This window comes from Chamaea fasciata, unplaced genomic scaffold (genome assembly GCF_029207755.1).
Source record: "Chamaea fasciata isolate MVZ Bird 193981 ecotype frontalis unplaced genomic scaffold, bChaFas1.0.hap1 SCAF_7, whole genome shotgun sequence".
NCBI classification, from domain to species: domain Eukaryota; kingdom Metazoa; phylum Chordata; class Aves; order Passeriformes; family Sylviidae; genus Chamaea; species Chamaea fasciata.
In genome coordinates this window covers 40,067,436-40,093,321 of record NW_027094092.1, presented here as the reverse complement: position 1 = coordinate 40,093,321, position 25,886 = coordinate 40,067,436, and the positions used below count along the sequence as shown (strand labels likewise).

The 25,886-nt window shown below is 45.2% G+C and overlaps 1 protein-coding gene across 2 annotated transcripts in view; it reads right to left on the bottom strand.

The window, feature by feature from the left end:
- The window catches only part of FLVCR2 (FLVCR choline and putative heme transporter 2), a 34,491-nt gene extending 13,867 nt beyond the window's left edge, over positions 1-20,624 (bottom strand). Inside the window, exons 1-5 of one of the 2 annotated variants that reach the window (XM_066188528.1) lie at positions 20,097-20,624; positions 9,248-9,389; positions 7,922-8,062; positions 2,928-2,995; positions 2,048-2,151 (exon numbers count right to left, since the gene is read on the bottom strand). In XM_066188528.1, the coding sequence (XP_066044625.1) occupies positions 2,048-2,151; positions 2,928-2,995; positions 7,922-8,062; positions 9,248-9,389; positions 20,097-20,609 (968 nt within the window). In that variant the 5' untranslated portion in view covers positions 20,610-20,624. The remainder of the gene's footprint in view (positions 1-2,047; positions 2,152-2,927; positions 2,996-7,921; positions 8,063-9,247; positions 9,390-20,096) is intronic. The other variant, XM_066188527.1, reaches the window with a different exon arrangement.
- Between the last annotated feature and the right edge of the window lie 5,262 nt (positions 20,625-25,886).

Below are 25,886 nucleotides of genomic sequence, written 5' to 3'. Positions count from 1 at the left end.
ACTCGTGTTTATTTGAATGGACCAAATTTGCACCTGTTATTTCAAAAACAAGAACAGTGCAGGGGCTGCTGCAGGGACTTGCCTGTCAAACAAAAGCAAGAGTGCAAGGCCATTTGGTGCCCGAGCATGAGATATGGGGAAAGCCTGACTTAGCACAGCCTCACCCTTTCAAGGAACTGCTGATGGTACAGTAAAGATCAAACATGCATGTAGAGCTCTGCAATTCCTCCTGTTATTAACCTTCCCATGCTCCCCTTAATCACAGCTGGATCCCATTCATTTGCTTCCCTCTCTCTCCAAGCTGGCTAAAAAAAAAAAAAAAAAAGGCTTGATATCTTTCCTTCCTGATTTTCATGTACTTACCATTTTATTCTTGATACTATCTCAGCAACAGAGGGAAGGGGGAGGGTACCCACCTAGAACATCTGGCATCTTGACAGCTTTTTTAAATAGACTTTTAAATGGGGCTAAATAAAGACTATGTAGCACTCAGAAAAAAAAATGTGCTAGTTTCACAGAAATCCATTTTGTAGACTGTAATGGAGAACAAATTCTTAGCAGGGTTTTTCCTCTCCTAAAGCTAAAACTATCTCCCAATATTCCCTGGGGTCTGTAGGATAAACTCCATGGATTACATAGTCTTATTTTTCTGCACTGTTACCCAGCTCTGCCTACCTACGTGATCCCTCCAAGGAAGGAGGGGACATGGAACAAATACGGGATTTATGGTTTTTCCTCCCTCTCCCATTCTACTGAATTTCAAGTCCCAGCTCTGCATGGTAAGTCACAAAGCTCTTCAAGCCTTCATGCTGCAACCTAACCTCACTTAGGGAGAACCAGGAAGATCATCCAGTCTAGCAGTGCCAGCTGAGGCTACTTACCACTAGCCCTGGGCTGGAAAGAGACAAGTCACATTGCATGGTGAGCAGTGCAGTTCTAACGGTTGTATTTCTATTTCCTAGGACTCCCATATAAGAACTACTCAGTGCCACACAACCATCTAGACACAGCAACAAATGACCTGCCAGTCCCAGGAGTCCTCACCTACTGTTCTTTCTTATTAGAGAAGCCAATTTTCTATTTCTGATCCCTGCACTTTACAGGGAGCTAAGGCCAGAGGCCACTTCAGAAGTTGCAAGCTCACAGCTAGCCAGATTAATCTAAGCTGTCTACAGTGAGAATGTGCATTTCTGTCCCAAGATATGAAGTAGGATAATGGCAGTAGGACTCCCCCAGATGAAAAGCCACTGCAAGGAATAAAACTCTGAAATTCCTTTCAAGTCATTACCAGTACATTACCAGTAAAGCCCCCTCTCAGCCAACCTGCTCAGACAACAGGTTATAGTACAGTTCTCAAAGCCAGCAGAGAAACCAAAAAGCTAGTTGGACCCAGTATAAGACACAAGAATCTCTCTGTATCCCCTGGGATATCCTACAGAGAGATATGTTTCAGTGAGATCCAAATTCCTGAGGACTAGGAACTGTGGGACAAGCAAAGACTCTTAACTGTCCCTTTGCAGATGGCAAGGTATGCTGGCCAGATCTGCCTTCCTAACTTACTGGGCAACAAACACAGAATCATCTACCCATAACCCAAATAACCCTTATGCCTGCCCTAAATACAGCAACACGCATCAACACAATGCCTCTGGGCACTGAATTCAATGTGCCTTTCATTAAGCTGGACAAAAATTCATAGAGGCTGATTTGTAAGGGCTGAGAAATGGTCTGGTACAGTCTTGATTCTGCTTGTGCCAAGAACTCTCTCATCCCTGATGAAGCAGTTACTGGGCCATCTCATCTTCTCTGTAAGCCTCCCTAGGGACCACCAACACCAGATCTTGTATGGGCCCAGTGCCAGCTAACACACAGCTCCAAACTTCACTTTAGACTAATTGGGTTTTGAAGAACCCTATTTTTTTTCCCTACAAATCCTCCCAGTGATTCAGTCTCCAGACTACCAACTTGCAATTGCACAGGGTTGCTCTTTGCACAGTATGGAGGAAGAGCACAGTCACCAGGGCACAGAGGCAAACAAGGGACTTACTTGTAGGTTTTGCTTTTGTCCAACCAGATGCCAGAGATCAGAGCCCCAGCCATCCCCGACAGTACAATGGTGAGTCCAATCCTGCCAGCATTCACCTCCTCCCCCTGTAGTGAGACACATACACACTCACACAAATGCGGGAGCTAACTCATATCCAACAAAAAGCAAAGTGCAGAAAACACAGACAGGCAGAGACATCAAAGTAAGTCTTCATACATATTTTCTGCTAGTAACACACTAACCAGAACTAGCCTTTGCAGGAACAATTTTAGGCCCACTTTCTGAGCCAATGCTTTCTGGTCCATGAAAAAAAAAAAAAAAAAAAGTGGTCTGGCAATTGTGTCTGAGCCAGCCCTGAGAAAAAGGTGTGCACTGGCCAGTGAGAGCAGATACGCTCAGAGGAGTTAGCATAAACTCTATGAAGCTTGCTCAAAGTTAGGATTTGGACCAGATTGACTAGGAAATATTAGGACTCACTACAAGGCAGCACAGAAAGGAGCTCTGTGGCATGCAACACTAGCAGTACAGCTGTACCATAGCTCAGGTACTGAGGCACTCCACTCTTCTGCCACCAGAGCATGAGCATGGGCAGCCTCCTGGGAAAGATGTCCCAGTAGAAATCACAGACAAAACAAGGAGAGGAAATTGCTGGAAGATTTTCTCAGAAGTAAATGCTTTCATTTAAGGTACAAAGGAGCAGTCTTTTCTAGAGCTCACCAGCTTTTGCAGGGGGTGGTGTAAAGGAAAAAAGGAATAGCCAACTTGTGCTAGAGCCAGCCAGGATTGCTGTGACACTGCCTTTCTCACAGACTCTCCTTTGGCAGCCAGCGCTGGACAACAGCAAACATCACAGAGGGCCATGAGGGTTGGATGCACTTACTGGGTAGTGATGGATCACCATGCGGTTCAGCAGAGTGGACAAGGCGTAGAAACAACCTACATTCAGACCTGAGAAGGGGATAAAAATGCAGCACATTCAGAGCCTGCTACTCTCCTGCTGGGTTGTGAAAGGGAAGAAATGCAGAGAGAGAAATCCTTGGGACCATCAGTCCAGAACAAGGCTGCAGAGTCTCAGGAGAGTGAGCCAGACTGGCTAGACATAAGTTACTGAAAGAAATGCAGACCAACATCCAGGCCTCAGCATGGATGGAAGCAGGAGGAAGAGCCCTGTAGTTTCAGGATGGTTCTTACCTAAGCAATTAGAGGAAGGGCTGTGCACATTTCTGGTACTGAAAGGCCTTGCAACTCCTTCACAGCCTCAACCCTCTCTCACAGCCAGATCCATCTTTAGCACTGCAATTTTCTCCTCTGTCCCCAGCCAAGTCAGAATACTAGAAAAGCATCTGCCTCAGCATTACACCTTGAACAATGACCTGAGATTCAATTAACAACAGTGTAATTGACCTGTGTGTTTTCCTCCCAGAGAAGGGCCTGTCAGCATTCTTCCTGACAGCCAGTAAATAACACTCTCTCCAAGCCAAGAAATGCCAGAAGACAAGTAGGAGCAGAGCTGATTGGTGAAGCACAGACAGCACTACCCTCAGACACCTGTGGTGTGTGTCTGCATGGGAAGAGTCTTGCATTTTAAAAGATATCACTGAGGCCTGAAAAAAAACTGTGAAAGTAATTGTACTTCTGAAAGAGAACTTACATTAACTGTTACAAGGATCAACCACCTGGTGAAGGTTTCTCAGTATCACCCAAGGTGAGAATGAAACTTTTGGTGTGATACTGGTCAAGCCCCATTCAGACACTGCTACATCTCACATGCAATTCTTGTTGGTTAAATGCTTTCTCAAAAGGGCAGAAAACCCAACAGCTTTGTTCAGCAGGCAAGAACATACACATGTGCACTGGACCAGCAGTTCTGCAACGGCTACACTCTCACCTTGGGTGATACTGAGAAACCCTCACCAGGTGGATGAGGTCTGTAACAGTCAGCATAACTTTCTTCTCAGAAAGTCATTTACATTTGCAGTTGGTTTCTCTTCAAGGCTTCAGTGATTCTGATGGGTGGAGAGAAAGGGACAGATTTCACCACTGCAGCTCACATGTCTATAGGCTCCAAATGGAGCCATGGGTTTAAAAACAGATTTTCAGGCACAGATGCCTGACATCCTGAAAAAACAGACACATGTCAAGTTCCCCCTTCCTACTTTTCCTCTCTGAGCCTCAGCTAAAAGCAGAAACTAACAACACAGGATACAGAAGTACAGTCTAGCAGGCAAAGCTTTGACAGAGGGAACGAAGCCCTGGACTCTCCTAACCCTGAAGTCCCCTAGCTCCCTTTAAGTACTCAGCAATCCTGCACCTAACCCAGTCTTCCACTGAACACTGGATACCTGTTGCAGTAAACAGCACGATGAGGAGCCACAAGATTGGTAGCTGGAGGGTGCATCACACTTCCTTCACACACCATCTCTGACAACATCACAATTTACTGTGAGGATGGTGAGGCACTGGAACAGGTTGCCCAAAGGTGTAGATGAAAACGTTTAAGGCCAGGCTGGACTGGGCTCTGAGTGACCAGGTCTAAAGGAAAGTGTCCCTGCACATGGCATGGAGTTTAGAACTAGATCTTTTAAGAGCCCTTCTAACCCAAACCATTCTATAATTAAGCAAAGTTCACTCCACAGCTGTATAGTACAGACAACAGATGAAGATGCAAGGGATCCCAAATCTTGCTTGTGACAATGCTCCCCACTTCAAAATCATGTGACAGAAGGTTACAGGAGAGGCTAGTAAGTTGAGTGACATGCTCATTAGGCAGGAGAATCTACCCAATCCTTACCAAGACTTACTCAGGAAGGCTAGAAACTTCAGCAGGGCCAGCAGCCAAGGATGGGGGAGAAAAACTGCAGATCTCACAGCAAGGAGGCGCCCTCCAGCCTTGAAAGTTGTCTCGTTGCAACACTTGGCTATGGCAAAACAGCTAACACACCCTAAATCAGCGTCATCCTATCTCCACCTCTGGAGCACTCCACTCACTAGGTGACACAAGCTGCAGTGGAAGGACACAGGATTCTGGCAGATCAGCAGTGTCCTTCTGCTTCTTCACTTCAAAGCTGGGCATAAACATTAACCACTCATTTGTGCACCTCTATTTCTCATCCAGCCAGGAGGACAGCAGCCTTGTGAAGACAGACAGATGCTGCTCTGGTACCTAATGCTGTCAGTAAACCAGCTTTACAGCCGCTCTGTGATCCATATGATTTCAAAGACAGAGAAGGGCCCCTGCTCCTAAGCTGGACAGAAGGTAAGAGTTGGCAGCAACACTTGGCAGCAGAGACAGGCAAAACATTCTAAGAATCAAGACAATGTGTCAAATTTGCATATGTGAGGGCTGAGAAAAGTTGTGGGCACTTCATATGTCACAGTTGCTCAGTAAAGCTTCTCTGAGAACTACAGCTGTTTGAACGTCTGTAAAACAGGTAATGGTTGTTTCCAATGGGAAAGTGGCCATTTGCCCACCCAGATGAGGGAAACCAGAACTAGTAGCTGGGAGCAGGACATCTGAAGGTCCAGCACCACCTGATTCTTTAGCTAATTACTATGGTTTGTTTGTAATGTAGAATAACAATTTTGATACCTCAGTGTCTCCTCTATTTTACAGAGTCCAGAAAAGGGAAGTTTATTGCCTATGGCTCCAAAAGGAGCCCTTTTTAGGCCTCAGACTAGAACTCAGGTCTCCCACAGGTAGATAGCCTAGTACCTACCTGTCAGACTCTTGGTCTTTCTCTTGCTCACCCTTGCAATCCTCCCCAACAATGGTTCCTTACACAGTTCTCACTGCCCTGTGTCCTCCTCACTGCTCCGCCTCCTCCTCACTGCCCCATCACCATTCCAAATGCTGATTCTTTAAGACTGTCTCACGACCCCCATTGTACCAGCCTTTCCCAGAATTTCCCACCCTTTTCCCGCCTACTGCCTCCCACTAGCAAGGTGCTCTCCAGTGCAAAGCCCAACCCCAGACTTGGAATTCCTAAATGTTCATTCCATGTTATGCCTCAGTTTTATGGAAGCAGTGTCAGCAGCCTTGGGGAAAACGTTCTCTGAGGGCTTTCCTGAAAACAGTTCACTAGCACTGACATAGCAGCAGTGACACCACTGTTTCCAGCACTGCAAGTCTTGCCACAAGAAAGGAATCATTGCCTGCTGGTAACACCAAGACCTTAGAGGTCTGCAGACCTGTTCTGACCTGGCATTATAGAAGGATCCCCATTCTTTCTACAGCCAGGAGAGATGAACAAGGAGTAGGTTTGGCCCTCTCTCCCCTGACACATGTTATGGTGACACAGAAGCCAACAGGCTGCAGATAACTTTGTGTTAGGTAGGCAGAATGACTCAGTTGCGCTCATGTGGCTGCAGATGTCTTAAATCTTGGCCAACGTAACTTTTGACTTGAGTAGGAAAAACTGTCACCATTTTAAACCCAGACAAGCTAAAAAAAAAAGAAAGTTTCACAGCATAGTTCCTTCTCTGAGTAACAGTCACCACTCAAGTCAAGCTGGAGACTGGCATGAGAACAGAATAAATGCACAGACCAGCAGCAAGAGAAAATGTATTATGAGCCACTGAATGCATTTTCCACACTGTTTTTGACTGCCAGAAAAGAATTATCCCAGAAGGGTCAGATTCTAAACATGCTCTTTGTACTGAGAGCCCACCTCTCTGCTCTAGGACTTGTTTATCCCTATTAGAGCAAATGCTTTCCACTTTCTTTTTCCTGAAGGGTAAGTGTGAACCGAGCAGATGATTCAATCCAACTTTAGACACAATCTGCCTGACAGGTTTTTCTGTCTTCAGTTTCTGAGAGGGCATTATGTACTATGCAAAAAAAAAGAAAAAAAAAAAAAGCCAAACTCAGCAGCTGCAGTGCAAACCAGGAGAGTTTAAGAGCAATCTGAGAGGGGCATTTCTAGAAGTCTACTGCACTGAGAAGGAAGGGAGTAGAGGTTCCAATAACTCCAAAGACCATTAACATCCTCAGCAAGTACAAAGCCACCATCTGACTCTCTCCAACCTGCCTACTCATCCACAAGGTCTTTCAGATACAATTGCTGCCATAATGTGCAGAACTTTCAGCAATATTAAACTGTTCCCCTGAGAAGTTTCCATATCAAGCTGGTAGGTAGAGTGAGGACAAAACTACCCACAGACTAGCTGGCTACAGTATACACTATTATGCAGCCAGGCACAGACCACAATGGCCTTTCTGTATGAAAAACACTTTTCCATATGCCAATTCAGCATCAGGGAATAGATTCAACACATCACACTGCCCTCAAACAAACAGACCGAGACTGCTGATGAGAAGGAAGCAGCAAATTCAGCATGCAGGGACAGATGGCATAAGATGTTCTCCAGTCCTCTTTTCCAATTGCTTCACAGGGACTGCCTAGGAAGCTGACAAGGTCTGCACATCTGCATACTCCACATGACCTCTACAGAGATGCCTGGCAGTCATATTCATATCCTTGCTTTCGGAAATGACTTCCACTCAGTTCTGCGACTTGCATTCAGACATTTCTATGTATTTCTTATGTAAGCACTTAGATCGTGATGCAATTAACTAAATGACTAGGAAAAAAGAATAGATAAGGAAATCCCCTGAACAGCAAACAAAGTCTGGGAGAACAGTTGTAGAGGCAGATCATCTTCTGTGTTCTTGCTTTCCTTTCGTTCTTCCCCACTGCATTTGCTGGTAACCACTGCTGAAGAGAACTGGGCTATAAGGGTTCCTGGTCTGTGGCAGCACAGAGGAGCTATCTTTCTGTTCCCCTAAAACAACTCAGGCCAGTTACTGCCCCAGCAGAGCACAGAGCAGGAGGAAGAAGCCATGATAACTGCATAAGAAGAAAGGCCAGACCTTACCATAAGTGACCATAAGCAGCAAAAAGTTGGCATTGCGGAGCAGGCGAAGGATTGATTGCACATAGGAATACTCTGCCATCGGTCTTGACTGGATCAAAGCCTGAGCTCGGCTTGGAGGATTCGGGGGCTTCTCCTTGAAGACTGAAACCAGACACAAAGTACATCTCTTTGTAATGGTGCAGTTGAGGGGCTTGAGCACACACTGCGCCGTTTGAGGGATGGCAGAAGAGCTGGTAGAAGTGTACAAAACACACCGTTTTCCTTAAGCTTTGATCCCCATGCATGAACTTATCCAGGAACAGGAATGAACAGCTCCCTTCCAACAGTAACTCCTGCCACCTTCCCAAGGGAAACATCTTGCCTTCAATTAGCTTTTTGTGTAGGCAGTGCCCAGCAGCACGAAAGAGTTCTCAGGATTATTAATGCCTTTATCTCTAAAAGGTTGAGCAGCCAGGTGCAAAAGTGTTATGTGGATTTACAAATGACAAAGTGGAACTGGACAAGTCAGTTGACAAAGGTGGCCTAGAGCTCTGCAGTGGCCAGTGCCCAGGGAACAACAACCTTTGCCAGGTTTTATTTCAGGCCAAGCTATCTGCTGCCCCTTACTACTATTAAAGTAGCAGCCAGAAATGCACTCACAGGCGATACTGCTGTGCCAGGTGCTAGACAGGCGTTTTTGTACCTTGTCTATTCCATACCCCTCATTATTTGAAGTCTACATCTGATTCAGCCACCAGCAACATGAATAAACTATCAAGAAGAGTCTGTCAAAAAAATTGCATGGAATTCAACAACCAAACTCAGCTTGCCAGTGAACATGCCAGTCTTTCATGCTAAAGATCTGGCTTCGACTTCATGTGTTAAGCAGGGGAATTGCAGCCCTTGTGTCCTGCTTCATGCTTTATTCTCTCCACTCATAACTGGGAACAGCTTGTTCCTGTGATGCCATATAATCTGCCTCTTTCTACTCTTAAGGGGTAGCCAGGACCCAGTTGTAACCCAAGGCCCAGCACCGTTTGCAGGGAAGATGACTATGAAACCTGCAAGATACCTTTTGGTTTTTAAAGGACTTACGTCTGGAATTTATTATGCAGGCAATGGACAAAACTAACAATTTGGCAGGCTTGCTGACAACCTCCCTTCTACATGTGCTGTTCATCAAGGGTTTGAAGTAGCAAGATAAAGTATTGCATGACCCCGTCAGATGCATGGTAGGACACACCCCCTGATGGCCTGCCCAGCCCATTTCCTGGCACATAGGCCCCAGTCACACATCAGCTGATCTCAGTCCCATCTGGTTCCACATTCACACTCCCACCTCCTTACCTATGATGACCAGGATGAACAGGGCTGATGCCACACCTGCAGTCATGAAGAACATGATGCTGATGTGGTAGGCCAGCTTCTCCACATCCTCCACATTAGGGATCAGAACTGGAGGGACCAGAAAGCCTGCAGCGATGCCAAGCTGAGGAGAGAGAGGGGATAAACAGAGGCATGACATGAAACCACAATAGTGCCACTACAGCTCAGCACAGGCTCAAATGTGCCTAATCCAATTTCACAACTAAGATGAAAATCTTCTTTACCACCTAAAAATTAAGAGACAGAAGTCAGACACCCATTGCAATTAGGCCACAAAAGAGGTTTCCCCACTGCATTTACAACTGTCGGTATACTCAAGGCAATTGAATTGAGAATTGAGCAGAATGAATACCTGGCTCCATCAAAGTGGAGGTCTGGCCTGCCCTTACCTCCCCCACAAATACATGTTCCTGTTCCCCAGCAACACACACATCCCGTTCCTTACCTTGCCCCTGCTCTAGAGCTGGCCTGATCACCTGATAATTCAATTCTGCCCATTAAAAATGGCAGAAAACAAGACCATCAAAACCAATCAATATTTGCTGGGTTAATGAGTTGAACCAATTTATTTTCCAACCACATAAGTTCAAGGGCTGAGGGACCTGACCACTGACATGGTTGAGATGTTAATCTGGCTCAGCCAACTTTGATACAATTTCAAATGAGCAGCCTCCCAAGACAAGGCTCACCCTGTGACCACCAGGAGAACCTGGAAGAGCAACAAGGCTGACAACAAAGGAAGCGTTGACAGCATACATCCTAGATGTTGAGGTTGTTTTAGTAATGGAGCTTGGCAACTGTCCCTGGATAAACTGCTCTGAACTATACAGAAAGCAAGGACTAAGGAAGACAAGTTCTGTGCAGCCCATAAACCTCATGGAAGCACATCAGCACAGAGGAGAAGACCCATGAGCCCTGTAACTCAGGCATGAGCTTGGATTACTTTCCTGGGCTGTCTTCTAGCAAAACCTCCTTGTGCTTTCTTCATGCTTTCTTATGTCATGCTTTTTCTGACATGCCTCCATGTTTCTGGGATGCTGATAGACTCATTCTGGAAGACTGACTTGCTGGCCAAGACGCAGATCTCAGAACAACTCTATTTCATATATGTTGCCATATTTGGTAGTTAAGCTAAAAATCAGCTTGTGGCCTCCAGCCCCAGAAAACTCTCCACCAAATCCCTACTCCTCCATCCAGCTGGTGTATTTTTGAGACAGGAAGAATGCTTAGGATTCAAACAGAGCTATCTGCTACCCTCAGGCATCCTATTTAGCTTACAAACAAGCAACTTTCAACCATGTCTGGCCAAACTTCTGTGTCAAACAATGCCCTCCACTGGGACTGGGAATATTCTGGGTCAGGATCAGCAAGAGATATCTACACTAAATTCATTCTTGGTGCTCAGACATAGCAGCGAGCTAGTGGGAAGAGCCACCAAGAGATTACAGATGTGCCCCACCAGCTCAAGGCACTGTCAAGAATAAGAACATTTGAGGTTTGGTTACATAGACTGAAGACAAATCCAAGCTGTGCCATCCCAGACAGCAAGTCAAGGACTGAAAGAATTTAGGAGGAAACTTAAAAGACCATAAGGGAGGATAAACCTTCCTAAAATCCACATGGCACAGAGAGACTCTGACACAGGACTAAACTTGCCAGAGCTCAGTTTTGTTCAGATATGGCCTATGCCCAGCCTCTCAGCACAGCGAGTCAGACTGGCTCTCCTCCTCTGCACTGTCCACTGACTACAGTGAGCATAACTATCATGGTTTAGAGACTTCAAGTTCCAATCTCCATCAAATTGCATACCTCCCCTTCCCTACACAAACCTAGAGCTGCACAGAAAAGGTGATGGCATCAAACACAGAAGCTTGCAGAGATTGCTGGAAGAGGACAGAGGCCCACTTGTCCCTGCAGCACATTTATTTTGCCCTCCTTGTGGCCAAGTGCAGGCCTGTGCCTCTGGTGTGCCTGGAGGCTGGGCTTCACTCCTATCTCCAGAGGATTTCTAAAGATCTAACCTTTCAGGAAGAGACAACATTGCTCCTTTCCATTTGAGGGAAGAGTCCTATTGAGTCTCATATATCAAGTCTTTCATGTGCCCTCCATCCTTTCCCAAGTAAGGTTTACAAACACTTGACTGGAAACTGACTCTTTGTCTTACCATTGTTTCATTCTTGGAAGAACTAAGCTGGATTCCTGTGCTAGGTACTTCTTGGCTTCCTTCTCTCTGCAATCACATGCTAGCCACATGAGCTGCTGAACAGCAGCAAAACTACAGGAGAGGAGAGATCTATGCTTTATTCTGACCTCTGACATAAGTTTCTCCAGGACCACAGCTGAGATTCAATCTTTTCCAGTCTCCCTCCAGCTGCTCCTTCCTGAAAAAGGACCTATCTGTTGTACCTAGCAGAGAAGGTATTGAGAGGGTATTGTGTTGTAAATTGTTTAGAAATCTTTTACTGAGAGGTCCTACAGTCATCACTTACCCAATGGGTCACAGACTTAACCAGCTTTCTTGAACTACTTATTGCCTTTACAGAAGAATTTTCCTGAACAACTTTTCTAACCATAAATGGATGTTTTGTCCTTTCTCTTCTCCTCCCCGCAAAAGAAGCAGCTTTTTTCCATTAGGAGTCCATTATACCTTTGGTAAGAACCAGGTAGCAGAATGGACAAAAAAATCATAGCAATAGGAGCTACATTTTATATTTCAGAGCAACTCATGCTAATAATTCTGTGAAGATGAGGCCCCTTGACTTGACTAAAACTGAAGATTTCATGAATGACACTCACAGACGTTACCATTTTTAGCAAAAAAAACAAGCTCTCAACAACATGATGACTATTACACTGCATATACTTTACCTATTATAAGGAGATTTTTAGCCTGGTTCTCAGCAGGTCAGTGTGAGCGTTACCATCAGCCCACAGAAACACTGTAACCAATTAACCAGAAAATTTAAAAGATGCCTTAGAAAGGGAAAAATAATTTCTCTCCCTTCTCCACACCTTGCACATCAGGGAAAATAAAGCAATGTAAAAATAAGGTTAGTTCTGCAAAAGTCTGTGCCACCCTCCTTACAGACACTATCAGTCATAAAGTATCATAATGGACCCTCTTATTTAATTGGCATCCCCAGCCTTTATGCAGGCAGATAGGTCTCCAATACCTATACAGATAAGCTTGTTCTCAAAATTTGGTACATCACTCATAATCCTCTCACCCAAAACACCCAGCACTGTCCTGATCTCTGAGGATCTCTCCAGGAGATTAGGCTGCTGGCACTTTCTTTTAAAAAGGCTTTGGGGTAATTTTTAAACACACTGCCAGGAAAGTCAACAGCTACAGCAAAGGACACTGTTCAGATGACTTACTCTTTAGAAACTAGTAAAGGATAGAAGGAATGTATTTCCTACCTGAATTTTGCCAAGGACCAGTCACAAAAACAACATCATATTCAACATTCAAGTGTGCACAAGAATAGGCAACAAAACCAAGACTAAGTAGCTAAGAAGATGGTATAAATGTACCCAAAATCTTGAAATAGAAAATTACATGTCTAAGGTTAGCTGCTAAGAGTCTCCTGAAGAAAGATAACCAGTGGTGTATCAGCATAAAAATTGTAAATGAATGATCAGTGGAGGAGTGCAGGAGTGGACCTCCGTCTCAAAGAAAATTATGAGTCAGCAACAGGAACACAGAAGTCCTATAAAATTCCATAAGTAGGTATAAATGTTGTCAGAGGGGACCACCAAATCCAGAAGGTCAATTAAAATGTTAAAAGATAGAGAGAGAGATGCTGCAAAAGCAAAAATATACAAGAGTAAGAAATTTTGACAATGCCCTTGCAAGCTAAATAAGCATCATGACAGGGATGATGCAGAGACTGCATTTTTGGATTCCATAAATACCCTTTTCTGAGGAAAACTCATAAGAGGCAGCACAATTTGTGATTTCGACCCAGAAAAGCACAGTGTGACTATGATCAATATTACAGAATGGTTCTGCACTGGACTGAAATTCAACTTCCTTGCAGCAGCGACAAAAAAAAGGGGAACACCCTCCAAAACACTACCGCAATATAAAACTCACAAGAGGAAACTGCCTAAAGGGAAAGAAGTGTGTTAAATGGAAATGAAGAAAAAAAGCCTAAGAAATGAAATGCTTGCAAGTGGCATTAAGATTGTGCAAAGACACTGAATCAGTGGCTCACTGTAAGCCTAGAGAATATCAGTAAAATATTTTAGAATAAAGGAACCACTATTAAGTAAAAAAAAAAAAAAAAAAAAAAAAAAAAATTACAAAAAAACCCCAGGCAAACAAACAAAACAAACCCACAAAAACATAAACCACCCAGCTCTAAAACTGGACATTATTCCTTCAAGCAAAGAAAAATGACAGCAAGCTGGACCAAGCTAAAGTAAAACCATACTTAGGCCAAAAGAGGCACCAGAACAGCTTTACAAACTAAGTCAAAACTCTTCAAACACAACAAAATCAGGAAACCTGACAGAAGGGTCAAAATATGATCAGTGTGGAAGGAGGACATTTGAGAGAGAGGTCTTGGACCATCATTCATGACATGATGCATTATGAGTGGAAGATTCTACTCTATTTATTTAAACTAATTTCTTCTATGAGGCATCAGGACCAGCTGGTATTCATCTAGGGGTTCAGAAGAACAAGTCAACAGAAAATCCACACAATTGCACACAAATATACCAAATGGTCTGCTACCAAATATTCAAACTGGGAATGGAAGAAGAGAAAAGTGATGTTAAATTTTAGGAGGCTCAGCAAAAGCAGGAGTCCCATGAAAACCCTGAGACCAGCAGCCTGCTGGTTTGGCCAAGTGGACAGAAAATGTAGCAATCAAAAGATCTATGCTTTGATAAACACCAGTACAACAGGCTTTTCAGACACCATGATTTCAACATGGTCTTAGCAAGTTCCCAAGTCAAGACTCTGGAGAGTGAGGGGGATACACTGCAGACTCCCTCTGGATTCACCCAGGGCACCCCTTTGAGGAGACACTTGTTCCAGAGCTCTGGGCAACACAGCATCCTCTTCTACTCTTGTCTGGGTATAAAGTTCTGTCCTAGGCCCTCCCTCCTTTTCTAACCACAGGTGCCCCACAAACTAACCATGACATTTCATAAGAGCAGCTGAACCTCCTGACCCTATGATTCACATATCACAGCCTGCAGAGAGCAGGCAGCTACCCCCTTCTCACACCCTGTGCCTCCCAACTGCACACTGGCTTCCCAATACTTTGCTATCAGCAAAGGTCTCAGCTGTCTTTCCATGTAAAAGGTTACAGGAGAATTGAAAATGCCCAACTGAGGTGCTGTTTAAGCAGAAGCTGCCGGTTCCTACACAGTAAAGTTTCGTACGAATTGGTGTCCAGAATGTGCTTCTTCCATACCACTGACAGCAAGATTAGAAGAGCCTATTGACATCCAGATAGTCAGGAAGCCAATGTGCATATTTGCACACTTTACACAACCTTCTTGAAGTGTTTTAAGAAAAAATAAAGAAGTACACAAGTTGTGAAAGGAAAAATTGCAATCGAGCCTTGTGATGAGATAAGATAAGGCTTAAGCTCTATTTTACTTTCCCACTAATGTGAGAGACCTTTTTTTTTTTTTCCAAACTGGACTTGCACAACCAAAGCTCATCTGAAAACAAAGCAAACTCCCTTCTGCAGCACACTTCTGCTTCTGTGGCATCATCTCACAATGCTTAATATGATGCAATGCTGCCCAGTGAAGACTATTCCCCTGTGCAGGTCATTTGGGGCCTGTCAGCCTTGACTGCACCTTCCCCCAGTCTGCTGGGAAGCAAATGCAACACAGCAAAACAACAGCAGTAGACGAAATAGAACAAAACAGAGGGGTTTCAGCTCTGACAGCTACCTCAGCTACTAATAGAATCCTCAGTAAGGATGTGCTTTGGTCAAGGACCTACTCCAGTCACTCACACAGACAATCCTGGATATCCTGCAGGGCAACTGCTGAGGGTGCTTGCTGTAGGGTAGGCCCTCCCATCAGAAATACTGCAGACATTAGTTTAAACTCCCAGGCAGAACTTAACCCAAAAGCCAGCTTCTGTGAGAGAGAAAGGGGAACTGCCTTTGGTCTGGGAAGGGAGCACCAGATGAAATGGGTAGAAAAAGTTCATTTCAGGCTCTCATGTCCATTTATAGAAACTGAGGCATTCCTGCAAAAGCCACATTGCTATTTGGTCAGCACACCCTCCCACACTGAGCCACGTCCAGGATCTGTGGAGAGTTGGCCACATAGCACTCCTTGAGATCCAAGCACTCTGATCCACCCTGCTTTTTTTTTTTTTTTTTTTTTTCAGGGAGAGAAAGGAGACAGAGCTGGAGAATGTCACCCATTAACTACTGTCACTACAAGCAACTATGTCAACCATTAGCTACTGCCACTAAAATCTTCTCTATTCTGATAGCTAAAACTCTGAGAGATACAGGGCCAAGCTAGAGAGCTGTGAGACAAATCACCACCTGACCGTATTTCTAACAGGGAATCATTTGAAGGTATGGGAATCCTCCAGCAGAGACAGAGCAGCCAAAGAAGATCTAGAAGTCCACTCAAAGACTGGAAGACGGGGATTCCACAGGATATGATACACTTCCACAGTGTTTCTTAGACTTTAAGATGCTGCCTTCACTGAAGGGCAAAAGGTACAGAACAGAGTCATCAGTGAGGCATCAATGGCACATGCTCAGCACAAACAGCACTGTAGGATTACCAGCTCCAAAGCAATGGCTATTCAGATGCTGCAGACCCAACTACACCGCAAAACCCACCTCAGCCACTACCCCCATGCAGATTCTTTCCCCCAGTTCAAAACAGAGAAAAGGACCGCCATGAGTGAGAGAGAGAACATTTCCCTAAATTTCATTCACACCTTATCACCAGCTTTGTCCATTTCAAAGACATCATCTAATCACTTCGAGACTGCCACTCCCAGCAGGCTGCAGATACCACCTAAAATCTCTGCCTCAGGCTGTTTCTGTTATGGAAGCCCTAAGTCACACCGCAGCTACATCAGAACAGGGGCAGATCCTAAGATCAGTAAGGTGCTGCATGATCTTTCCCCTAAAAGAGAGCTTACTGTGAGGCTGAAGTTTTCTTTCCTCCCAAATCACATCACTTTTTTTCAAGCCCGGTTTAAAAAAAAGGAAAAGAAAAAATTACTGCAAAAAAAATCATTTAACAGGCCCTCATCCTTACTCCCAAGCCCATCAGTCACTTGTTTCTTTGTCAAAACAGCAAGAAACAGGAACAAGGTCTCTCTCAATCAAAAAAACCCCAATACTAGTGGCAAAGCAATACAAATCAAATCCACAAATGTTCTTTGTCTGTGTGCAACAGAAGTTATACGCTTCCCTGTATACTGCCCATACCCCTTGCCCGTCAAGTGACAACAAGGAGATAAACTACTGAGAGTGAGATATGCATAAAATCCAGGCACGGCAGCTCAGCATGCACCATGGCAGCTGAAGGAGAGACCTGGTACCTGGCCATCAAATCCAGCTTATAAATTTCAAAAAGCCATGAAAACTTAACTCGCTACCTAAACATCCCCACCACCACACCACCATGTTAGTTCTGTCATGCCAAAGGACCATGTGCTTCCTCATCCCCACATTATGGAGGAGCAAGCGTGTTAAATGCAGGGGAAAGACCTGCTGCTTCAGCAAGGACACACTCCTGCAAATGCCAGTATCTCAGGAGAGTGTTTCTCCCCACCGCAGTCCTGTCACCAGGCAGAATGATGGACAGTCTGCCACTGGCAAAGAAATTTAGAATCCTGTTTGCTGCTGCCTGTCAGGTCTGAACCACAGTCCCAAACAGGGGTGCAGCTGATGAATCAATACAACCAAATGGTAACAGCATGGCCTTACTCAGACCACTCTCTCCTATCCACCTCGTGTGTGGGGCTTCACATAGATATCCAACACCGAAGTATTCCACAGGGAACACTGCTGATGTAGCAGGCACACTACCACTCAAAGCTGTATTTCATAAGCATGTCAGACAAATTCCTGCCAATATTAATACATCTGAAGAACATTAGTGAACTCTCCATTAACACTTCTGCTTCTTTACCCCAGATCTTCAGTGTGAGAAAGAGTCCTCATATAGATTTTTCCTAGTTTTTCAAGCAATGAGAAGCCAATAATATTTCAATAACCCTGATATATTAATGCCAAAGCATCCGACACGTGAACTTCATTCTATACCTCCCCACATATGAACTTCCATGACATGGAAAAAAAAAAAATTGAAAAACACCTATGTATCTTCCTGTTAAAATGTGGAAAAGTAAAATGTCATGAAAACCAGCAATGGGTAAACAAGAGAATGTGATCACTTCCACAGGTGTTCACACTCTTCCAGAAGCTCTCCAGCACTGAATCAAGAGTGCTCAATCTGACCAGTTTCTGCACTTCAGGTACCACAGCCAACATATGGCCAGAAACAAGTGAGGGGATTCTGATACCTTACTAGGGATTGTTTGATTTTTTTAAAGGGTATTTAATACCTGGTCTGATTGACTCAATGATTTACTCTTCAGGGCTGACTCTGAACTTGAAGGTTACCATCAGTCAACAAGCAGAGGCAGTGTCCTGAGCAAACATGGCCCCAGCAGACCGACAAGAGCCAGCACAAAGGGTTTTCCTCAGGACAGCTCTGCTGAAGTGCAGCCTGGGGCCATGACAGCAAGAGCAGAAAGAGGGTGGGTATAGCAAATAAAGAAGCAGTGACATTTCCCTGCTTCTTCATGCAGTTGCTTACAATTCCTAGTGGAGAGGGACAACAGTGCTTGGTATTCAATAAAAATAATAATTAAACTAAGTGACATGACAAGGAAAACCATACAGTTGTAGAGAAACGAGCATAGGGAATAATTTACCATACTGCAATTACAAAACCACTGTATTATACCCTTTGCTAACACTCCCTAATGCCGTCTTTAACTGCAGTCAGGAAAAATGTATGCCTCTATTTCTTCCCCTTGCCCAACCTCACCAGTAAACAAAATAGCTACTTTTCTTTCACTGTGATTATGCTTGACTATAGGAATAAATAGGCCTTCCCTATGGAGTATGCTCTGTCTTCAGTCACTACCATTTCTGACTTCCCCCATTCTCTAAAAGGACAGTCTGGGCTTACAAAGCAAAGCCTGTACTGAACTGAGGTCTCATTGTCATGTCAGTTCAACTGCCAGAGCAGTGTGGAGCACCAAAAGGGTAGCCAAAGTTTGCTTTTTGCAACCTTTACGCTAAGCCTCTTCTTTTGGGATGATAGTGACTCCACACAGGCATATAGCACAGACTGACAGCTTCACTGTTTGGATTTCTAATGCACACTGTTGAGTAACTCCACCTGAATAATTTTTAAGAAATATGACAGCAAAATGCCCAGTTACTTATTTGCTCATGCCAAGTTAGATGCCTTCCACTCTAAAGGTGCATTTAAAAACACATAAAAACCGGCCCACTAGAAGGGATGATAAGAGCAAAAAGTAAGACGCACTCAAGGAAAGATGTTTTCTCTTTCCAAAAGATGTGAAGCAATCCCCTTAATTCCCTAGTGCTGTTCAGAAAACTACTCTTCCTCAAATACCATCTCCAAGCATTCACCTCTTTTTGCCTCAGCAGTATCTAAATAAATACAGAAACACAGGAAGAAGCAGCCTGCATTAAAAGCCACCTGAATTGAAAACCATTCAAATCAGAATGGCAGTCACTCACAGGCTGTCCCTCACAGGCTGTCCAGGGTGGAGCACAGTCACATGCAAGGGAGTACACTGCGTCTCAAAGCAAGAGGCACAGGCACAGCCTAGCAGCTAATGCCAGGTTCCACTTTCCTCTTCTTTGTGTCAGGGCTGCAGAGCCAGGCTCACTTCACTTATGCCCCACTGCATCAGTATTGACTTATTCACTACATACAACTGGCATGAGCAGGTGTTCCGGTGCAAGGGTCAAGAAGCTGTTTCCCTGATCCTTTCAAAGCTGTATAAAAATTTATCTCCTCTGGCTACGAGAAAAGACAGTCACAGCTTGAGTGTGGGTCACTGGCCTCCGGCACGTGCATTGATACAAGAGTCCTCGGGAGCTGACCTCACACTGGCCTGATGGAACTTTTTCTTTTTTTCAAAGCAGCTGCTTGTGGAAACTCTGTATCTACTTTAAGACGTATGAAAGTGCTAAAGTCCTTTTCCTCCGGGGCCAAATGACAATGTTCTCAGCAGACAGCTAATCTCCTTTGTCCTATCTAGTTGTCAGCAGGAAGGGGATATTGCAGTGTCAAGTCCAGATACAACTGCAGAGACAAGATTTGAAGGACACTCTGCCTGAAGCAGTTTCTCAGCACTGTGCTTTCCCCCCAGCAGGCCTTCCACAGTTCTACTGAATCACAGCCCTGGACTGGAGATTCACGCACGCAGGAAGTGGAGAGCACAGGAGAAGAGCCTGAGCCAAAGACCTCTCACAGCCAGAATCGTACCTAACAACGATGCTGCCCTGAACTTTGTAGATGGAGGTGCCACTTGTCTCTGCCACCACCATCAGCCCTCAGGCTAACACCAGTGGCATCGTTCCAGATACCAGCTGCATTTTCCAGAGGGAATTTCATGTAAGTTCGTGTTATCCCTGCGGCTGCCCTTCAGGCCATGTGCATCTCCTACCCCTCCCTGGTCTGCTCCCTTAGCACTCCCAGTCTCCGGCCAGGCAGGTGACAGCCCGCCCCACATGCGTGGCCAGCCCATTACCTGGTTCCCAAAGACCGCAATGGAGCAGGCGGTGGAGACCTCGTGGGAGCCAAACCAGACCGACGCGATGCGTGAGGGCATGCCCAGGATGAAGACCTGGGCCAGGCCACAGATGACCTGTCCCAGGACAGTGACGGGGAAGAGGTGCGGCTTCAGGCTGCCCAGCTTCACCCAGGCACCCACGGCATTAAGGGCCGAGCCAGCCAGGGCGATGAGGCGCAGGCCCCTCTTGTCCAGCAGCCAGGCGACAGGGAAGAGCAGCGGGATGTAGATGAGCATGTAGCTCATGGAAAGCCAGTCGATGGCGAAGGCGCTCACGTCGTAGAAGCGCACGAAGATGTTGTTGACGCTGCCGTACTGGATCCATTGGAAGGCGTTGCACAGAGAGTAGCTGCTGAAGAGCAGCAGCACAGCCCAGCGAAGCCGGCACAGCTGTACCTCGGCGGCGGCATCACAGACCCCTCCCGCCGCAGTCGACAGACTCGGCGCCCGGGCGGGCTCCTGCAACACCATGCCGGCACCGCGGGCCGCACTCGGCTCGGCACAGCAGGGCACAGCAAAGGACGGCACGGCACCACCTGCCCGAAACGCCCCGCCCGGCCTCCCCCGCCGGGCTCACTGGCGGCCGCAGCGCGGGGAGGTGCCCCCGGCCCGGGCCGGCCCTCCCCGCCCTCCGCCCCGCCCCGCCGCGCGGCCGGGAAGGGCTCGGGCCGCCCCGGGGGGCACGGCCGGCCCTCGGGCCGCCGGGGCACTCACGGGCGGCAGCCCTGGCCCGAGTCCTGCGGACGCGCTGCCCGCCCCGCAGCAGAGGGGCCGAGACCCCCTCCCCACGGCCGCGGCCCCGCCGCTGCCCGGGCTGCCGAGAGCCCCCCCGGCCCTACGAGGGCCCGGGGCAGGAGAGGCTTCGGCCGCCAGTGATGAGTCGGACGCGGGCCGTGCAGAACTGTCACCTGGGAGAGCGAGTGGGTAGTGCCCGATGCCCCCAGAGATGCCAGGGTGGAGTCCTGGAGGAGGAACCGGTTTGGGTTTCGTTTGGGTTGGCCTCTGATGGGTTTTTTCGCAATGGCACACTAGGGAGTGAAGATATCCAGTGAAATCAAAATTAAAACATCTCAGCGTCACTGAAGTAAAAGAGCCAAAAGTGGTGCTTGTTTCCATTCTCAGGGGGAATTCGCAGTTAATGAGTCAGCGCTTGTTTTCCCATTACTTGAGCAACACACCACTGGCAGATGCCTGCCTGGAGATCATTTATGATCTACAGTTCATTTAATTAGCATCATGTTACCTGAATTGCATAAACATTCCTCAGCACAATGACCCGAGTTTGCTGGTGGTGTTCAGCTCTCTTCCAGCATTTAACACACAGGTCAAAATTCATTTTAAAAAATAGGAGCAGTGTCTTTTGGATGTTGTATTCCTTAAACAAAGGAATACAGAATATGAAAATACGAAGTTTCTCTGGCTTGTATTTACTTGATAGCTGCATCACAACGTATCCTTTTTGCATACTTGGTGGCACACTGTCAGAGGTTACTGCTCCTATCCTCTAAGTTATCTACCTACTGTGAGGAGCAAAGACAGATGAACAGCTTTGATGCCTTTATGTTCTTATTTACCATGAAAGAAAACAAACAAACAAACAAAACGCCAAAGCAAAAAAGCTTTGCACAAATTATTCCAAGGAGCACAGATGTCAGTTTAAGTGGTTCTTGCTGTGTATTCTCACAGAATTTATTCCTTGTCACCCGCTTGGGTTTCCTACTCCCAGCAGTGGCCAGAAGCAGAGCTGGAGACAAGAAGAACCAGTGCAGTCTTCCCTATGTACTCTGCTGAAAGTTCCACAGGGCAGTGCTGCAAACCCTACTACTCTCTTCCTCCTCAGCCCACAGGTTTGCCAACAAACCTCCAGCCTCACCTGGGATGCTTCTCACAATGGTACAACATAGTCATAATGTAGCCACTTTTACATAATAAATAAGGAAAAGCAAATTCAGAAGCAAAAGCCAGAAAAGAGGTTTTCAGTCCCATTTATTATTAAATTAGACAACCAAAGTTAACTGGAAGCTCTGCACCGACCGAGACAACAGAAAGAACAGAGTAATTTGCTGTAACAAATTCGTAATCTAAATGTTATCAGGAATGCAATGAGTGATGGCAGTGCAGATAGGGCAGAGGTGAAATGGAGCAGGAAAAATACTATCATGGTTTAACAGCTGCTTAGTCTGAGAATTCTTAACAATAAAACAGTGAGATAGTACAGAAGATTAACTTCTAGGTTGATAAGATTTGAAAATACCTTCATAAAATTCTCCACAATATTATACAGAAATCATAGTTACACGGAGGTAATCGCTATCATTGATTGAAGAGCAGTCAGAAAACAAAATCAAGAAAAGAAATGTACAGGCAATTTTTAGGATGGCAATCTGGGTTTGTACAGAGGACCATCATTTATTATCCTTCTAGCAGTGTAAGGAACAAAATTTGCAGATGGTTAAGACATTACTGAGTTAGTCAAGCCTAACTTAAATACGTCACCTACATGTTGTATTAAGGTTGAAATGAGTTTAGGACTGTCGCTTTTGCTGTCTGTAACTGAAAGTATTATCACAGTCCATGGCATCTTTAATTTCTAAACTCAGATAAATGCAGGATACTGGAATTAGGTACTGTATGGCAGTCTGCTATAGTCATACAGTCATACAGTCTGGTCTCTGGGCAGCAAAGAGGAAGATATCAGTGACTGAATGTGGTTTTCAGAAAAAGAACAAGCAAAAAAAAAAAAGTATAAAGAGAGTATAAAGAGAACAAAATAGGATTTGAGGAGATACTATCACACATCAGGAAAACAGAGAGAACAGTTAAATTTCTTAATACATGACTAAAAAAAGAACACACACACAATAGACAAATCTTTAGATATATGGGAGATGACTGAGACACATGTTGGGTCCTTTGCCTCCTGCCAGCTCTACTCCAAATTGGGGTCAAAAACAGTCTGTCATCCTGAGTTTTGTTTTTGCTCCACCTTCAGCTCCTAAATTTCTCCCAAAAATCCTCAGGTTTACTCAGCATCAGCATAAGATCTGCAGCAGGTCAGAGCCTGCCAAGCAAGGAGCTATTTGCTCCAATGTCTTAGTCCTGTCAGAAAAGTCAAATGGTAAGTCAAGAATGACTAAAACACAGGCTCTGCTGAAAATAACAGCTGAAATCAGATGCATGAAAGCAGTGCCCAGCCTCTGGTGACTGCAGCCTGTCAAGTGAACATGAGCCAGGCAGGGAAGCAACAGTGGCTCCTCAAAGCCGAGTCAGACAAGGGTTTTTCATACCTACAGGCCCACACTTCTTGAACTGCTGTCCTTGGATTTCAGGGCTGTTTTGTTGCTAACTCTGTGAACTATTCAATCACCCCTTTATATAATTTGCCGATTTCTAATTATAAAATACTAAAATAAAACCACTGTGCTTTGCATTTCCTCCTCTATTACTGCATCTGTTTCTACTCACATGCCTCTTTCCCTTCTTGAAGCAACAGAGCAGCTGCTTTTGGATTTCCCTCATCACAGCATATTTATATAAAAATTTCTTAGCCATGGAAAATTATTTATATTTCAGGATAACCCCTTGAAGTGGATTTTAAAGCTAGAGGGAAATCTCCTTTAAATGGAGATGAACAGAAGTGCTAAAAAGCTCATAGAATCCTAGAGTCAAAAGTATCTGTGAAGATTGGAATGCACTAATCAGAGGAAGAAGCAGGATCCAAATTAAGTGTAACAGTACAGGCCATAAGGTAGAGCCTAACCTCTATAATCTTCTTTCCTACTGATCTCAAGAAGTCCAACACTGACACTCCTGGAATATATGCTGCCTTTATAATCAATTAGTACATACAGTTCCTTTATGTTATGTAAAGCCTTGCAACAAGTTTGCTATTCTCAAAGTCCACCCAATAAATATAAATGCTAGGGGTGGTGACAACAATGATAATTCAGATGACAACAGGCCTCAATGATGAGCAAGGTGATATGAATGGGTGAAGAAAATTGGCTTGGGGGTATACAAAAGGTATTGTAGAAAATTATTGTGAAAAGTATAATTCCTTGGTGTCTTTTCTCTCCTCACTGGTTCAGAGATCCAAGGAGTAGGTGAACAAAAGAAAAAACTGCTTAGTTTCGCTAAGTACTTGCTAAGGAAAAGCAAGTACTCAAGGATCTACCAGATTTTACATCCGTGCAGTTCTCCAGGCTCCTTTTAAATGGGAAGTATCTAACCTCAAAGGATCACAAGGTGTCCCATCCTTTCAAGCACTCAGGCTTGTTATTTGTGCCTCTAAATTTCATCATTGCACTTACAAAGCCTAACTAGCTTACCTCTTAGGTGGCTCTATCACATTTTGCCTGATAACATTTAGGTCTAGAAGAACTGTCAGCAGATATCCCACACAACTTTTCACAACAGACATTGCAGGAAAGATTACAAGATCTTTGTTAGTGGACAGAGAAGGTTTTATTTTGGGTTCGGCACCTAAACTGCTTTAGTGAAGTTCTCCAGAAGCCAGGTAGTTGTATCATAAGACCAAATGACAAGACTCGAATAGCTGGCAGAGCCACTCATTTCGGGGTCACACCTGGATGCAGTGCTGAGCTGGAGACACACAGTGAAGCGTGGGCTGGCAGGGCTGCTGCTCTGGACAAAGCCAGTGGTGTTCCCCAATGGAGCAGGGAACCCTACAAGCCCTCTGCCGGCATCCAGAGCTTTCTGCATCCCAAGAGCCACCCAGAATACAGCTTATATAGGCAATGGATTAGTTTATTACTGCAGTTTAGATACACAATGATTTTGATACCCTCAACCCTTAAGAATCTTTCCTTTTACATTTTTAGTGTGGCGATCTGGGTACATGAACAGTGGTGGAGAACTCCATTCGTAATAGTCCAGCAGGCAACTCCTGCAGCACTCAAAATTTTGCAAAAATTCCCTTCCTCTAAACAAAACACAATGGCTTAGTTGCACAGTCTAAAATCTCATCTAGAGAAGACGTCAGACCTTGGGACCACCAAAGTTGTGCAGGGGCTAACTGAGCACCCAACCTGTACTGTCCAAAGCTTTAGGCCTTTCAGAAGTACAGCTCGAGGAAGGGAAATAAAGTTTTGATCCCCTTCAGCATATTTCATGTGTAGCTCTCACTCTCTGGGAGCTTCAGTGAGGATGCATCCTCTGTCTATTTTACAGGGGCTAAAGAGTTGTGGTGATTTTTTTGGCCCTGCCAGGGGCAGGATTTTTTTCCAGTTTGACACCTTCCAGCCTGGACTGCAAGGGCTTGCCTGAGAGAACCTTGAAATTACCACTCCTTTGCAGATCCAATCTCCCTGTTCAAAGCCTGGTTTTAACAGAGCAATGGCTTTAATTTAACCCTGTCCAGTTCAGATGTGATGTTTGTGTGGATGAATCGTGTGTGAACTGTGAAGAGTAGATGGGAGGGCGTGGCTGAAGTGCCAATATTCACAGCTGCCTCCTTGCAGTAAGAAAAAGATGTAAAAGGAGTGCACAGGATGGAAAAGCCCTTGCACCCAAGGTGCCTCAAAGGTGCCAGTTTCTGGTTAGTGCACACCCCTCCAGACACAGGGTGCTTATGCTACCTCTGCATGGCCTTTTGCAAACACATCAACTTGCTCTGCCCCATTGTCTGATCAGGCCGGATGAGAACCGGCTGTAATCCAAAAACTGTGTAACTGTGGTTAGCCTGCTGTGCTGCTTGAGTGCCTAAGCCCAGTTCTCAACTTTTGCTTG